This window comes from Thermobia domestica, chromosome 12, assembly GCF_964235325.1.
Source record: "Thermobia domestica chromosome 12, izTheDome1.hap1.1, whole genome shotgun sequence".
NCBI classification, from domain to species: Eukaryota; Metazoa; Arthropoda; class Insecta; order Zygentoma; family Lepismatidae; genus Thermobia; species Thermobia domestica.
The window spans coordinates 32,357,686-32,375,734 of record NC_137465.1 but is presented as its reverse complement, the minus strand read 5'-3'; the positions used below and the strand labels follow the sequence as shown (position 1 = coordinate 32,375,734).

The 18,049-nt window shown below is 36.0% G+C and overlaps 1 protein-coding gene across 3 annotated transcripts in view; it reads left to right on the top strand.

The window, feature by feature from the left end:
• Nucleotides 1-17,571, top strand: part of LOC145666405 (uncharacterized) — an 86,789-nt gene extending 69,218 nt beyond the window's left edge. For 2 of the 3 annotated variants that reach the window (XM_081733617.1, XM_081733615.1), the window contains exons 9-12: nt 368-504; nt 2,130-2,312; nt 16,713-16,863; nt 17,059-17,571. In XM_081733617.1, the coding sequence (XP_081589743.1) occupies nt 368-504; nt 2,130-2,312; nt 16,713-16,837 (445 nt within the window). In that variant the 3' untranslated portion in view covers nt 16,838-16,863; nt 17,059-17,571. The remainder of the gene's footprint in view (nt 1-367; nt 505-2,129; nt 2,313-16,712; nt 16,864-17,058) is intronic. The other variant, XM_081733616.1, reaches the window with a different exon arrangement.
• The last annotated feature ends 478 nt before the right edge of the window (nt 17,572-18,049 follow it).

Sequence of the window (18,049 nt, the reverse complement as noted above, 5' to 3'; positions counted from 1 at the left end):
CCGGTTCCAATGCCTTGGCAATGTTGCCAATACAACTCCTTACCTTCCTCATTTAATTACGATAAAAGAAAAATATGCCAGATAGTCGTGAGCCGGATACTTGGGAGTCTACTGTAATTGCACGAGCAGTAGAAATTACGGTGCGAAAAGCGTTGTTTCACGTAACACAGATTTGTAATTCATTTAACATAAAACAATTGGAAACTTAAATGTTCTTGTTAATATTAATAACTAAAACTGATACGTAATATTGAACTTACGTAAGGTAGAGCAGAGAGGTATTAATAATGGGCGAAAAACTGCCTTCAGTCATAACACTAAGATAAAAAAAATAACAGCCTTTTCTTGTTGTTTCTTCTCTTTCTAGGATACTGTCCTCATGTAACGATTTGGAAGAATTTGATATCAGTGGTTGCAATCTCGTTACTGATGCCACATTGCGAGCAGCATTAGAATCGGTGAAAATGAGAACAAAACCAGTCAAATTGAAAATGACTATTGGAGGTACGTTTAAACGATTTGTAACTAATATGTAGCTAATAATAGATATACAGAATATTTGGAAAGAACACCAAGAAACTTTGGAAAATAATTTCTCACAGGAAAACATGAAAAAAATTGTAAATCAACATGAATGCATAAATGTCTCATTTCCGACTTAAATAGCGCGAAAATTAATCGGAACAATATAAAACGAGTTATAACAGACGAACGAAATGTCGAATGAAGGTCAGGTAAGAGAGCTTAATAGTTACTTTGTTCCTATATATTCCGTTAATATGCCAGTGGATATGAATTGTGTATTTTAGTTCCTGATCTGTCATTTTCTGCTTCTTGAAGACCTCATGAATCTCGTATGCTGATACAACAGAGATTCAACATATTTTACAGGCTGTTAAATATCACAGCATACATTCGAATGTGGCACTCACCCATTTTTTTCACTTCACCATGTTATATCATACTGGAAATTTTCTAGTAAGATATTGGAAATATCCAAATCAACCCCAGTAATCACCCTGAAATTGATTATAAATATCATTTCAGGTGTATAATTAGATTGAATCGGTGATTGCAGAAAGGATCCTAGTCCATTTTTTGTAGGTTTGAGATACTAAAGAAAATCTGTTTAAATTCAGAAGTGCAGACTTTTATTGCTCTCGGCTATAATTCAGTGGTGCGTTTATACCGTTGTAACATCTTCTGCACTTTCCCTTCCTATACAGAAATTTGTATATGCCCCTAGAGAAATAGAAAAGTTCATAATCCAAATTTTAGAATTTTTTTTTTATTTTTTTTTATTTTTTTTTTTTTTTATTTAGGTCCTTTTTGCAATCATTGATTCAGTTGTATGTTATATACGTAGGTTGGAAATTTAATAGTGATAACTATTTCACTACTACTAGTACAAAAGAGAGATTTGTGTGAACCTCATACAGTTCTTCAATGAAGTCGCCACGTTCTCATCAACTCGTTGTCAGCAATGTGGAAATCTAGTATTCCTGTAGCTGCACCTGTTGTGTTGATGGTTCTGACGGAGCGGTTTCTTCATTTTTGGGATTAAATCATACCCTCAGAGGCTTATGATTTAATTCCAAAAGTGGAGGAAGCATTTCCTTGAATTTGGTTCCAATTTCTTCTCAAGATTCTGGATACAATAGAACAGGCACTCGTTGTGTCAGAACTATCAACAGAACAGGTGCTGTTACAGGAATACTAGAACTTCCATACGTTGGCGAGTTGTTGAGGAAGCTGGAGACTTCATTGAAGCACTGTAAAAGTGCACCAAGTATCTCTGTAGTGGTGGTAATTAAATAATTTCCACTATTAAATTTCCAACGCACATATTTATGTAAAAGTATGTAAAAGCAACTGACTGTATCAATACATGTGTACGAGGTGTGTTCAAATAAATAAGTATTGCAAATTGAAAATATTAATTTTGAGGTAGTTTCGCTCTTCCATTTCATTAATTATGTGCTTATAGACGATACGATGTAAGAAAAGACCAGTTGGTTCTTCTGTTGAATGACATTTGTCTCTCAATCTTGAAGATGACAAAATATGAATTACTTTTCAATATTTTATTAGATATATAGTATGCTTACTTCATGTTTCGTCTTTTTAAGGTTCAGGTATCACGGTTAATCATAGTAGCGCCGTCCAGAGCTACTCAGGGATGTCACCCCTTCTTGAAATTAGCACAATAAATCTGTGTGTGGAACACTTAAGACCAGACTTTATGGATGATATCTATTTTCAATCGCCAGATACCACAGATGATGACGATGATGATGATATATATGATATAGGTACGTATTCAGTTATTGACATAAAACTTTAACTTTCTAGGAAAAGAAGTCCAGCATGGACGCATGATAATTAAAAGACATTTCCATAATAGCGTAGAAAATGATCTAATTAACTGCACTAATAAAAAAGTTAGCTTTCACTCCATAAATAGTTAATGAAGAAAAGCCTTTGTTGTCTTATTGCCTTAGACCAGCGTTTCCCAACCGGTGTGCCGCAAGGAATCGAAACAAAATTATTAATTTTATAGCAATCAAATTGCAAAACGTAGGGAAAAATGTACATTTGTATTTCACATTACTATGAACCTCTACTAGGAATATACAATTTTAAGTTTCATACCGGGTTACTGTTCTGTACATTTCTAATGTTGAAAAAAGTATTTGTTATCATTGTTATAACCATTATTGCTTCTTTATTGTTGCAGACTATTTTGTAACTTGAAAGTTTAAAATATTGTTAAATCCTTTCGACAAATTACCTACATTTGTGTTTTTAAAGTAAAAGAGGTTCGTTTGTTCGTTCGTTATTTAGTGATCTTCCTTCTTAGTAAAAGATTTTATCCAGTTTTTAAAAAGAAAGCGTAGTTTTAAAAAGCTGAGTCCAATATTTCTTTGCAATTGTTTTCTATTTTTAAATTAGAATGAAAAATAAACATAATGATTTACCATGGGGAAAAACCAGTCATAGAGCTTTCCTCTCTGTGAGAAGATCAATAATCACAGAAAAATACCACTGTGTTTTATATTTACAAATAATAATATCTATAAGTGTGCCGCTAGAATCCAAGTAACACCCGTAGTGTGCCGCAAGTTGAAGAAGGTTGGGAAACGCTGCGTTAGACAGAGAGAAAGAAAGGAGAAAGAATACAGTGTATGCAGAATTTTAAGGAGACCGTCACAATCATCAATGTCTTGTCTTTGTACTTACGGCCACATTATCGTTATCGTAATAACATTTGAAAGAGCAGTGCAAAAGGAGTTTCTTGCTACAAGTATTTAAACGGTATACTTAAATGTTTTCTGTAGTGTTAGGGTCGAGAACATACGGTTTTTAACTTTTAACGAGTATAAAACTGTTTAGTTAGATATACACCCTGAGCACAAAAGCATTCTTTGATTTTAAGTAGTTATAAATTACTCAATGGAATATGTTTATACGAGGCTTGGCTAAAAAATAATAATAATAATAATAATAATAATAATAATAATAATAATAATAATAATAATAATAATAATAACGAGAATGTGGCAGCACATGGGGAGCGCATGCGCGCAGAGCAACCTTTGACCTTCAAGAAGAGAATGATATACATGAGTTGCCGCTCTCTGTTGGTTTAGTCTATGAGCAGCGATTGAAAAGAGAGAGGTGTTCAATAGTGTTGCCGGAAGAATGGCACAAATTCAGCAACGCATTAATTTAAAATTCCGTGTGAAATTAAAAAAAAATTACTACCGAGTGAGTGTGTGAAACTGTTGCAGGATCTGTCTTGTGACAATACGATATCACGTACGCGAGTATTTGAGTGGCACAAACGCATCAGTAAGGGACGAGAACGATTATGATGAAAGACCGGGTCGCCCTGTCACAGCAACAACAGAAGAAAATGTGGCAAAAGTGACTGACATTGTCCGGAAAAGTCGCAGGCTCATCATTCGAATGATAGCAGACATGGTGGTTGCACAATTCTGCACGACCACTTGAACATGCGCAAAGTTTGTTCCAAAGTGGTGCCAAAAACTTCATGCAGGAGCAGAAAGACTTCCGGAAGCAGAACCGGACTTTTTAATAAAAATTGTCACTGGCGGCAATCCATGGAAAACGAGAGTCACCGCGAATGAAAAAGACACGTAAGAGCAAATCGAAAATGAAGGTCATGCTTATTGTGTTCTTTGATATCAATCGCCTGCTTTTGACTGAATGGGTACCATCAAGTCAAACAGTGAATAAGCAGTATTATCAGCAGGTTTTGGTAAAGCTGCGAGAACACTTGAGAAAGAAAAGGCCCCTCTTGTGGAAGAACAATGAATAAATTGTGTATCACAACAATGCTCCTTCGCATACTCCTTTGACCGTTAAGCAGTTTCTGGCAGCTAAGATACCAGTGGTGGAACACCTATGTTATTCCCCGGACTTGGCATCATACTATTTTTTCTTTTTCCGCAAGTGTAATCCGCCCTCAAGGGAACTCATTTTCAAACTATGGAAGAGAAGCAGAAAACAGCATCGGTACTCAAGACGGTGACACCTGAAGATTTCCACCACTGATTCCAAAAACTTCCTATGCAAACGTATATAGACAACGGAGGAGAGTATATCACCTTTAATTTATAAGTTTGTGACAAAACCGTTGACACCTTATTTTTTAACCAGACCTCGTATATATGGTACCTTCATAGTCTGCAGTGGAGTCCAAGATGATACTCACCCCACAACAACACAGCTGGGTGCGTGATGAAATTTGCTAAAACATTGTAACTGTGCAGGCTCCTTTCAGATGGAAATTTAAGGTAAATACATCTAGTAACAAGCCGTTTTTGCAATGGTACAATTTCATTAGAAGGCATGATGTCAAAAACAGAGGCATCCAGGACGACCATTCTTCTTGAAGCAACCTGGTGATCGCGCCAGAAAAACACTCACGAAATCAGTGCGTAGCGCTGGCCAAGAGATACACATCCCACAAAGATGTTGCGCATATACGTGCAGTTTCACCCATACAAGCTATAGTCCACGCGTACTATAGTGAGTCTTTTAATTCCTTGTAAAATTAAAGAAATCACCCAAGTAAGTGTCTGAAACTGTTGCAGGAACTGTGTAGTGATAATACGATGTCACGTACGCGAATGTTCGAGTGGCCTAAACGCAAGACGAGACGTGACAAATGCAACTTGAATTCTGCAAAAATGTTTTGGCGTTAATAGAAAATGGTATAACTTGCTTTCAAAGACTATCAGTGGTGAGGGGATCTTACACGTAAGTGAAAACGTCAATAGGCACAATGTGAGAATGTTGGGCAGGGAGAGTTTTCATGCTATCCTGGAGATTGAACGTGACTTTCCATCTATTGATGTATTTTGCGCCATATCAAAGCGGACTGTATACAGTCCCTGTAGCTTTGAGGAACAAATTGTTACCGGCCAGAAGTTACCTTGAAGTACTAACCAGCTGACTGATTCAAGCTGCTGATGGTTTTGACGGCAACGAATACTTGCCAAACAGATGATCGGTCGCGTTGGACAACATGGCCAAGTGTTCTACCGAGATCACCGGCCCTAGTTGTTTGTGTCGTTTCTTTTGAGGATATGTGATGAATATCATATGTACCTTCACTACCCACAACCTTGGATGATCTGCAAGAAGGCACCACTGACGAGCACACCGGAATCTGGTTTGAGCTAGATTATTGCATTGATGTTTTCCGAGTAACAGGAAATGGACATATCAAGTGTCTGTTGATTGCAACCAATATCACATAAAACTTCGAGTTATGCAGCTGTAGCTACCAATATAAGAAACAATATTGTGAAGTTAAATTCTTTGTCCTTGATGTTGATGCAGAATTCCTAGATGAAGACAATGTGATCTAGATTTTGAAGTAGCCGAGAATGAGAAAGGGCTTAGTATTCTTAGGGAACAATTTGAAAAAGCTATATCTAAGATTAGGAAAGGAAAGGCAACCGGGATAGGCAATATAATAATCGAATTCATCAAGAATATGGGAGACAAGGACAAGAAAGAATTGTTCAGATTCTACAATGAAATATATGAAACAGGTAAGTAGCCAAAAGACTTCTTGAAGACAATCATGATACCGATGGCTAAGAAATCGAGCCTAAAGAGATTTAAGGATTATACAACTATTAGTCTCATATCTCATGCAGCAGAAATTTTGCTTCGATTTCTGAACAAAAGGTTGTATGGAAGAATAAATGAAAAAGTTGAGGAGGAACAGTTCGGGTTTAGGAAAGGTAAGAGCACAAGAGATGTAATTGGTTTATTAAAGATGATCGGCAAAAATGTATAGAAAAAGGGAGAGGTGTATGTTGAATTTATTGATCTAGAAAAGGCTTTTGAATGCGTGAATTGGGAATTGTTGGAAGTTCTAAAGAAGGTTGGACTGGAATGGAAAGATCGAAAACTCATGAGAAACCAACAAATAAGTATTAGAATAGGAGAGGAAATGACATAGGAGAGTGCAATAGAAGAGGAGTTCGACAGGATACTGTCTCTTGCCTACATTAGCTAATATCTATCTAGAAGAGAGAGTGAAAAATAGCCTACCAAATGAAGACGGCATTTCAGTAGGAGGTAGAATGGTTAGGTGTATACAGTTTGCACATGATATGGCGCTTGTTGCAGAATCTGAAGAAAAAATCAGTAAGATGTTAGAAAACTTGAGGAAGGGGTGTGAAGAATATGAAATAAAAATAAATGTTAGAAAGACAGAAGCCATGGTGATTGAAGCGAAGGGATCGGTATCTAATATGGAAGTAGGAGTGGAGAAAATTGAACATGTGTCTAATTTTCGATATGTGGGTAGTATTATTAGTGATGATATGAAGTGTGAACGTGAAGTAAAAGCGAGAATGGGAGTGGGGAAAGAAGCCTTTAGGAGGAAGAAAATTCTATTTTATGGGATCTTGATGAGTTGAGAAAAAGATTCATAAAATGCTTCGTGTGGAGTATTGTACTGTATGGGTCAGAAACATCGATATTACGCAAAAACAATTAAAAACGACTAGAAGCTTTCGAAATGTAGGTGTGGAGAAGAATGAGCTTGGTTGAGCGGAAAACGAATGAGAAGGTGGTAGAAATGGTGGGGAGGAAAAAAGTTTTAAATATTAAGAAGAAGAAGAAGAAGAAGAACTGGTTGGAACAATGGCTAAGAATGGACAGTATAGTGAGAGACGTGCTAGAGGGTATGGCGGCAGGAAAGAGAGGGAGAGGACGAAGGAGACTACAATTAATGGGCGATATCAAAACAGAAAATTCGTACGTGAAGACGAAAAGGTTAGCGGAAGACCGTGGAACGTGGAAGCTTCTCAGTTGTGGCAAGCAACGTGCCAGTAATGACAGAATCCTATGATGATTATGACAATTCTCCATCTGTAGGAAATCAAGGATTATCTTCGTACTAACTCTGCATGACTGTTTTCACGTGTCTAGTAAGATCGATGCAGTTAAACTTGTTAATATGCTATTTAAATATCACGATACTCAAAATACTTCTAAAAGTATTGGAAGTTTAGTGTGAAGCGCTTTCTGGCAGTAATTGACACGATAGATCAGAGATAAAACAAACTCTTTCATGTATGACGTGACAGTTTTGAAGTGCACTTTCCAAATAACATTATAAAAGTTCCTTACGTTTCTATATGTGAAATTTTTGTTTAACGTCCCACGTATATGCCGTTTAGGCGAAAAGAGGCGGATGATTAATTTAAGTGAATGATTTTGTAAGTAAATTTGTAGTGCTTTTTCCACCGGGAATCAACCCGGGACTACGTGGCATTATGTGCTAACTGTTGTACCTTTGGGAAGGGTTGTTTCTATATGTAGTTAGTATTATAGTACATTATATATATATATATATATATATATATAGTAGTTATAATTATAGATCATCAAGCAGACTCCACTTGGTATAATTAGGAAAAGTTAGTTCTTGCGACTGAAATCGCTTTCTCATTGCTATGTCGGATCATGATTATGATATTGAAAGGATAAGTAGAATTAAAGAATTTAGATGACTATTTTCCAAAGGTATCCCTTAACGTTTTGCCGACAGACCTAAAGGGATCCGGTTGTGTATAACATGCTTCATTCTTATGCTTTCGCAGTTCTTTCGCAAGTCATCTTGAGAAAAAAGAAAGAAAGCTCAGCGCATTATTGGGTATCATCTATAGATATAGGTTGAGAGGAATTTCTTTGAAGACACTAATTTATTATGGGAACAAAAGATGCAATGATGTCTGTAGAACATATTGAATAATAAAATAAGTACGGGTGATAAGATCCAGTTGATAAACAATAATAAATAGACTCATTAAAGTTTTATATATCTTTTATAAATTATATACATACATGTCAAGTCATATCTTTAAATAAATATTTAAACTTTTAAAAAAAAGTACATCTTACTTGTTTGCAATGCTTATTCCTCTGAATATTATTAAAAGTTTGAAACTTCTATTTGCTTAATATATAGTCATGTTAAAAAACTGTTTGTGAATTTAAAAATTAATCAAATATTATGATGGCAACTTTGTGATATACGTCATATCTTTTAAGAATACCTCCATTTTTCTTCTTCGTTATTTGTTCACCAATACACGTGCTTCTTTCTTCATTTGCTTCATAGTACAATAGGAACAAAAACATGGCCGATTTCCTATTTACGCATGTGGTTCTATGTACAAATTTTCTTTTGCTTGAATGGAGTACTTCTGTGAGTAATTCTTGTTTTCTTTTACTGTGTTATAATAGGAGAGTTAATACAGTGCTAACATAAATGATTCATACATTTTGAAAAGGCTTTATTTTCAAAAATATTTCACGTACACACATGAGACATGTATGAAAAAAAACCACAAACTCACCAAGTTTCTACACCCTCTACAAATGTTCAATATGTGCACCTTTGGTGACACGACACACGTCCAAACAATACATGAACTCATTCCGTACGTTTTGTAGCGTAGTCCTTTCAGTTGTCAGCACTGCAGCACTGATACGTTCTTTGAGCTCGACTAAGAATTGCGGTAGTGGGGGTACGTAAACAAGGTCCTTAACTTACCCCCACAGGAAGAAATAGCAGGGCGTTAAATTAGGATATCTGGGAGGCCGGGTGAACAAAACTAGGTCATTCTCACCAATACGCCCAACCCAGCGATGCGGAAGTTCATCGTTTAGGTAGTCATGAACTGGGATGTGCCAATGAAGGGGGTACCAAACTCTACGTAATACAAACTTTGTGAGTTTGTGGTTCTTTGGTTCTTTTCATATATCTTTCATGTGCGTACGTGTAATACTTTTGAAAATATAGCCTTTTCAAAACGAATGAATCATGTTAACCCTGTATACTAAAATACCATTACATACTGGGTAAATTAGAATGATAATTTATAATTTTCCTTTCACCTGTCACTCGTATATTTCTGCAAATTGTAACAACAGAGGTCACATGTAGATAATTTGACAAAGTAAATTCGTACAGAAATAGTATTCCTGTTTCTATGGTACTGCCATATTGTTCGCAGAAAGACGCTAAAGGTAAGCGCAAGGATGATTCAGTATTTAATTACGAACACCAGTCATACGTAATAGAATAATAATATAAGGTACATTCATTTAATTAGTAGTCAACCCGTGAAATGAATGAAACCCGTGCGAAACATGTAACGACGCTTATACCGGCTTGTAGCGGATTCTTTAAACGCTCGATAGATGGCGGCACGGTGGTTATCGCGTGAACGGGAAAAGGAAAGTGGAGCTGCAAAGAGGGACAGTTGTGAGTCAGCGTCGTCCAAATGCACAATACTGTGTTCTTAATCGAAAAGCAAACAAGCTGGAAAATGGAGGCCGATAAAGTGAGCAGCGTGCCGTTGTACGGTTTCTTAACCGCCGAAGGTGTCGGCGCACCGGCAATGCACAGACGAATGGTAAGTGTTTACGTACAGCATGCATTGTCACTCCATGCAGTCATCAAATGGCGCAAGCTGTTTGCAGAGGATCGAAAGACGGTTAAAGCAATGTTCGTCCGGTGCAGCCCGTAGTGGCGACGCCACAGATTACTGCACGAGTGGACGAGATCATCCACCAGAACCGGAGAACTACGGTGAAGGAGGTGGCGACGGAAGGGGAATCAGTGTCGGATTGGCCCACTCCATAATCACTCGCACGTTCATTTTCGCAAGGTTTGTGTCCACAGCCAACCAATGCTCAAAAAACTGAAAGAATGGAGGCGTGCCAGTCGTACCTGAGCAGATTCGAAGCTGAAGGTGAGGCATTTCTGGATAAAATCATCACAGGGGACGAAACGTGGTGCCATCACTACGAGCCGGAAAGCAAACGCCAAAGTTTGTATTGGTGTCACACTTAGGAAAACTGTCGGCAGGTGTGATTTTTCTTCATGACAGTGCGCGGCCGCATACGGCCAACGTAACACAGGAAACTTTGACGAAGTTTAAGAGGGAAGTTTCTCTAAGCCCCGACCTCTCTCCTTGCGATTTTTCCTGTTTGTTGAAATGTAAAAAGCTCTGCGTGGACACCGCTTTCATTTGGACGATGAGATCATACAGGAGGTGACGTCGTGGCTGCACCGGCAGCCCAAGGCCTTCTACCAGAAAGGCATCCAATGGCTAGTGTCACAGTGAACAAAGTGCGTCACCGCCAGAGGTGATTATTTTTATGGTAGGTTAACAATTTCCAATACTTGTACAGGGTGACTACGAATTAAATGAATGCTCCTTATGGAATGCTATTGTTTTTCTTGTATTTTGAGACGATGAGCTTATCTGAGGCAGAATTTCTGTTCATAGATTTGGACTGATGGCGATGTAGTCGTGGTCATTCTTGATGTTTAGTATCTTCCATTATCAACTTAAACTGAATTCTTACTCAATGTTCGCAGTGGCTCAGTGGAAGAGCGTTCACCTCCGGTGCTTGGGGTCCCTGGTTCGATGCCAGCTTGCGCCGTGGTGGACAAACACCGTTCTTGTGGGTTTTCTCGGGATTCTCCCGTTTCCTCTCACTTTCTTCATTCCACCATTTCACTCCTCTCATCATCACTGTCTCCTTTAGCCTAACCGGCATAATCGTTGGACGTAAAACTTCATTTCATTTTTTCTTATTGAATGTAAAACTAGTATATAAATTATTAGTCATATTTTTACCTTTAGTCGTATTAAATAAATCTTTCATACACAGATAATTAAATTTAAAAAAAAAAAAAAAAAGTAATGTTTACATTTCATTATAGTACTCAGGCAAACATTTGGTACTTATTATCTAGTATAAACCCATTTCCGTGAAAAGAGAAAATGAAGAATGAAATCGCCATTTCTCTTCCTCTTAATTGCTGTTCACGATACATCCCAGTTTGTTCCAGAGTGACTGACAGTATATTCCTTAACAAATATGTGTACACACAACTATCAGAATAGTGGAAATACGTAACTTTATGAAATAGTAACACTAAACATGTATGCACTGCGACTGTTCTGTGTAAGTGTTGTGTTGGGTCATAGTAAGTAGTACGGATTCATGTGTACAATAGGTGAGGAATTGGCGGTACAAAATGAAAGACCCTCTGATTTTCAGAGAGGGCAAAATTGTGGGTACGTGGTTGGGGTAATTGTATCCAAGACTCCAGTATGTTAGGGGTATGGAGAGTAACAAGTGTCCGGTCAGTGACTGCATCGGAACTCATAGCAAGACATCTTCAGACAAGAAAAATAGTAGGCTTAGACCAAGCCTATGTGAGATACAAAGTCTGCCTCAAAATATCCAGATTTATTAAAGATCAAAATGCAAACAACCAGAACTCTCCAAAATAGCATTCTTGAGGATCATCACACCTCTGCCACTCCTGGTACGCCTTGTGGAATTTCCTTCAAACAGCTCTTCGAAGCTGCTTTAAGCCTCTCCGCCGTTCCAAAATGAACGGAAAAGAACATTCATGGGATCTGAATAAATTCGATCCCCAATAGACTTGCGGAATTTCACGCAAATTCTGTAGCTTCCTCGTGTATATGCAAGGTGTTAATGAACTATACTGACAAACTGTAAGAGGTGATTCCTCACATCAAAATAAGAGAAAAAGTTCATATGGACCTATGGCGGGAAGTGCATAGTTTCAGAGCTAGGGTTGTTCAAAATCGCGAAAAAGCCAAATTTCAAGAGGTCCTATTTCGAATTTTAGAAACTGTGGATGGTGGTCTTTAGCAGCGTAAAGGAAGCCACGCATACACAATCCAAAAGTGCATATTTCGTCAATTTTCTATAAGTGTACAGGGCATTCCCTACAGGGTGTAATTCTCATATATACTGTCAATAGAGTTTTCAGATATACCTGGATTTCAAGGAGGGTCCAAAGTAGGCAGGAGGTAAGCCTTCACAACTATGGACATCCAATGCTTTGGAGTTAAGTCGGAAGTGAGGAACCGGTAGCTTCATGTCTTTTTGTGTTCTGAATAACGTGTGATGCGATGTATTTCGTGACGATGTATTTCACGTTTTCTTCACTTTTAAGCGTGAAAGAAAACATTGCAGAATGCGTTCTCCTTAGTACGAGAAACCATGCTGCTGACGATCCTTAACACTTTCGACATCGTGCCAAAGGATTCCATGTTCACTGCTATCAAGGTTTATCGTTTGCCTACTTCGGACCAATCATAAAGTCAGAGCTTATCTCATGTCTGGGAATTTCACCCTGTATGGAATACTCTGTACGCCTATTGAACATTAATGAAATTTGCATTTTTGGATTGCGTATGCGTGACTTCCTTTACTCTGATAAAGACCGCCATCTGCAGTTTCTAGAATTCGAAACAGGACCTCTTGAAATTTGGCTTTTTCGCGATTTTGGACAGCCCTAGCTTTGAAACTATGCATTATTCGCTGTAAGTCCACATGAACTTTTTCTCTTATTTTGATGTAAGGAATCACATCTTACAGTTTGTCGGTATAGTTCACGAGTATAGTTCCTATATAGTGTATAGTAGCACTATATAGTTTCTTCTTCATCTGGTTTCTGAGTTGGTGGAAATCTTTCAATTGTTTGTTGCCAGGTCTCCTTGTGATTTGATGAATTTCGTGTATAGTAGCTAAATAACTTTTGTTTCCTAAACCTCAATCTGGGATCTAAAGGGTGTGTTCGGCTTACAAAATAACTAACTTACATAGTTTTGCCTTTTAACTGTAAGTAATTTTTATGTGACACATTAAGTTAATAAAGATTCTTATTTGAATATTAGAAATTATTGATAATGAAATTCCATTGCGTATCCAAGCTCCCCCTGTCCAGGTTTAAACTGGGTTCCTTGTTCTGACGAAAAATGGTTCGTAAAACATTTACTTCAATGCAGAATGACGATCATAACCTCTTCCACATTGTGTAGATAAATTAAGATGATGTGACTAGATGTGACAGTTGTATTTTCATTTCGTCCGTGTCTAATGTATTCTTTAATACTGGTTTCCACGCACCTTTTTTTCATTCCAATGTAATATTCAGAACATTCACAATTTACCTAATACACCCCTGAACTGGTTAACTTATCTACAAAATAATTTTTGTATTTAGACAACTTTATATATATATATATATATATCTTGTAGTTCTTGTTGTGAAGTTATATTCAGTCGTTATCGTTCATTTTGTTAGAATTTACCGATTTTTTGTGAACAAAATAGTCACAATAACTCCTAACCATTCCTTTAACTGATGATGTTGAAAAGAAGAAAATTAATTGTAGAATTTCAAAAAAAAAAAAAAAAAAATCATTATTATACGTAACGAATAAAAATGTGCCCATAAAATTCCATATTATTTTCAAACAAAGCTTCAAGTTCAACATGCTTAGCAAAAAATTAAAACTATCTGAATTCATTCCTTCTATAGAAAATTTCTTCCATGTATAAAACTGGAATTGATCTTTTTATTTATTTATTTATTTAAAGCATCATCGAAAATTAAGGAAATTTATTTCTGAGCGTAAAGATTGGTTGAACACTAATGAATGTTAGTGCAACAGATCATATAAAGGGAGTAAACTCACTTATAGCAGCAAAGGATTACACAGAAAAGTTATAAAATTAGCAACTATGACTACATCTTAGTTACAGATCCCAGAATAAAGTTTCACGGACAGCCAATGACTTTTTGGATGTATCCTGGCTGATAAGTGAGAAATTACGAAGAATCTAAAAATGCATGCCTTATCACTCCCAATAATATTTGGTACACAGAGAGTATATGAAGAAGGTCTCTCCCTAGTACCTGTAGTATTTAATAGAAGCTTTCCCACATATAGAATAGGAAATGGTTATCCACCTATATTTCAAAAACAGACAAATTCTAATATAAATAATAGTGCCGACTTCAAAACAGAAATTTATTAATCAGCTAATGCCATTTGTTTTAAATTAGCTTCAATAGATATCGTGGACATGTATAATTCCATTCCAATCAATATTAGGGACCGCGGTGGCTCAGTGGTAGAGCTTTTATGTCTAGTGCATAGGGTCCTTGGTTCGATCCCAGCTCGCGCCAAGTGAGCTTTGTGATGGACAAACACCGTGTGCGTGGGTTTTCTCGGGCTGCTTCCGTTTCCTCCCACTTCCTTCATTCCACCATTTCATTCATTTTTCATCATCACCATCTCCTTTAACCTAGCTGGCATAATCGTAGGACGTAAAACTAAAAGATTTCATTTCATTTTCCCAATCAGTATTGCTATCGAAAGCAATCAAAAGTGGCTTAACGATTCAACAACAAATTCAGCGATTTAGAAATATATGAAATTATAGAAATTTTGTAGCTTTGTCTCACTACAGATTATTATGTTCGTTTGAATGAAAAATTTGAAAGTAAATTAATGGTAGCTATGGGAAGCCCCTTTCATCTCTTTTGGTCAGCATAGTTATTAACAAGTTTCAAACCAAAATTCTAAACCAGGATCAATATAAATTCATAAATACTTTTATTTTGTAGATAACACATTAATTATGTATAAAAATGATGAGGACTTAACTAACTTGGTAAATGAACACAACCTTCACGCTAATATAAACTTTACCATAGAACTAGAATCCAATAAAACAAAATAGATTTTTGAGACCTTTTAGTTTCCAGGTCCAGTAAGAAATTTTCCACTACATAATTCAGAAAACCTGCAACTTGTAATTATTATGTTCACAAAAAAATCGGTACATTCTGACAAAGGCTAATGCTCGGATATTTTTTTTTTTTCTTAGAGCTTGCAGATTTGTAACTTCACAACAAGAACTACAGAATGAATTAAGAACCATTTTTGATCTAGGAGAAGCAGTTACAATAGCACCACGTTAGAAAAATTGAAATTTTAAACTTTAATAATCCATGGCAAGACAGCGGCTTCAAAGTACTACATTAAAGCTAAAACAGTGGATAAACTTACCTTTATAGCCAAGTGTCACATACAGGTTTAAAAAAAAAAAAAAAAAGAAAGAAAAAAGTTAATATTTCCATAAAACATCCGGTAAATTTTGAAAAATGTGAGAAATTCATTAAACTACAAGATGATTTGCCAACAAACATTAAAGGGCTTATAGCGAGTCACTTTATATATATATATATATATACATATATATATATATATATAACTAAAAGCTGCCTTTCTTCGAGTTTGTCATTAAAAGTTACTTTTTGTGGGGTAAAATATTTTTTTCATGTGATTTATGTTTTGGATTGACAGTTTTCTAGCGTAGATTGTTAGCATACGTTCTTGTTACTACTTTTTAATTCATTTTGTACGCAACTGTATTTTTAGTTAACATTTGTAATTTATTTTAAAAGTTCATAATAAGGGTATAAACATAATCCACATTATTTGCTTTGATCTTATTGTGTTCAAGGAGAATGACATAATATTATCTGCTTATAGTTTACGTTCCATTGTATGCAGAGTGTTGGTAGAAGCCATACCTTTGTTTACCAATCACGTGTACCAAGACAAAATTTGTTACAAACCAATCGTACAAAACAAAATTTTATTACCAGTTAATGATAATCTAGATGCTATGTATTAATTACTTTAATTTTGTATTATTGGACGTAATGAAAATATAGAAATTTGGCCTTACCCCATCGAGATTCAAGTTGAAATGCAAAACCATACAAAGTATGTAAGTAATAATGAACCTCTAAACTCAAGTAATCCTTTTTTTGGCTGACAAACTTAAGTAAAATAATTTTTAAACTTAACATGTTAAAACATTACTATTTCAGCTATGCTTGAAAAAAAAAAAATGTTCAATTTATGCCAAGTTTGGCATCGAGGTTTAAAGTTACTTTCTGATGAGATTTTAGCCACCTTTTTATGTACGTTTGGTCACTTTCCAACTATTTAGAAGAGACCAGACCACTATGAGCCCTGCAATTGAAAAAAAAAAAAAAAAAAAAAAAAAAAAAAAATCCGTCAATTCGGCAAACTGCAGCAGAAGAAACATTTAAAAACAGTTATAGCGCTGCTTCGTTGTAAGTCTCCCCTGTTCCATATTATGGTTGACGGGTCACGCTTGGAAATTCAATTCATTAAGTAAAATGAATTCATGCTAGTCTGTGATAGACAAATACCATGATTTTTTTCAAGCATCTATGTTGAAGAAAAATAACCAAGTATTGTGTTGTTTTCCAGATCTCGAACCGTCTGATTCAGATGACTGCTTTGGTTTAATCTATGGAATAGATCCATTCCTGTGTCGACTCTCTGAGGATGATGATTTGGATTACGATGATTATGATGCTGATATCTTCTTCTAACAGGATCAGGCTCTTCGTTTAACGCGGTTAATATTTACTTCACTATATATGAAATCACTATAAAGTATAAAGCGTGTCTAATTGTGATTAATTGTGTAGTTTTAATTCACAAAATTAACTCAAAGGGAAAGCTTTGATGTGTTTAATCGGCAGTGTTAATGTATGACGTCTAAATAAGCTGATTTTTATACATTTTTTCATTTTTTTTTTTCTTTCTTCAGATTTCGATCCTGCTGATTATCCTGAAGAGCTTTACTATGGAATGGATCCAGACTTCTACGCATATTGTGATTCTGATGATTACGGTGATGATAATTCTATATTCGGATAAGGCTCCATGTGTCATGGTGAAAGAAAGTACAAACTACTTACTTATGTAGTGTATAAGCTCTAAGAGTGGAGTAATGTACTGTGTTCATCTTATTCCCAGAAAAGAAGTTCGTATATTCGTAAATGAAATTTGCTGTATTTTGCCCCATGATTTAGTTAAGAAAGAAAGAAAACTAAAAGCATTTATTTTTATTGCAAGAGCTGATTTTTTTTGGAAAGTCATTTCCTTCTTTTTTGTTATAAACCATACTTAAGTGTAAAGTATTATAATGTTCAATTTTCTTCTTACTATGTGCTATTTATTTCATTGTGTGTACAGTTTAGTACTGTACGCATTTCGACAGATTCTGTGATGTCATGAGCTATTTAATCAATGTATTGGTAATAAAGTCGTATTATAACTATTTTGTTACTTTCTTTTCAAGATCGTGGTAAGTTCACCAACGACATATTTATGGAATGCAGTGTAGTAATCAGTAGAGTATTTATCTTGTTAATAAGATATATATGCTGGTTCGATTTATTATTATTAACCTTTAAACGCCCATTGACACAACTGCTGCGTCTAGTCTTTCAACCTCAATAACTCAGCCCCTAATTGAGGTAGGAAGAGGATTTTCATACCAGTGGATTCCTGAAGGATGCAGCTTTCCGCCGGTGTGCATTTTATGTATGTGGGGGGTGGGTATCACGATAAGGAGGGTAAAGGTCGTGTTTTTTTTAACGGGTTTTTGTGGTGGTATTCCTTCCCCCCTTGGGGATACACTCATCAAAATTGGTATGTGAAGCATGAAATATGCTACTACATGGTAATGTCCTGTATTTGTACTTCTTGCTTATATGGAGGAGTAGGGAGGGGACAAAGTTGGCCAATTTTTGGAA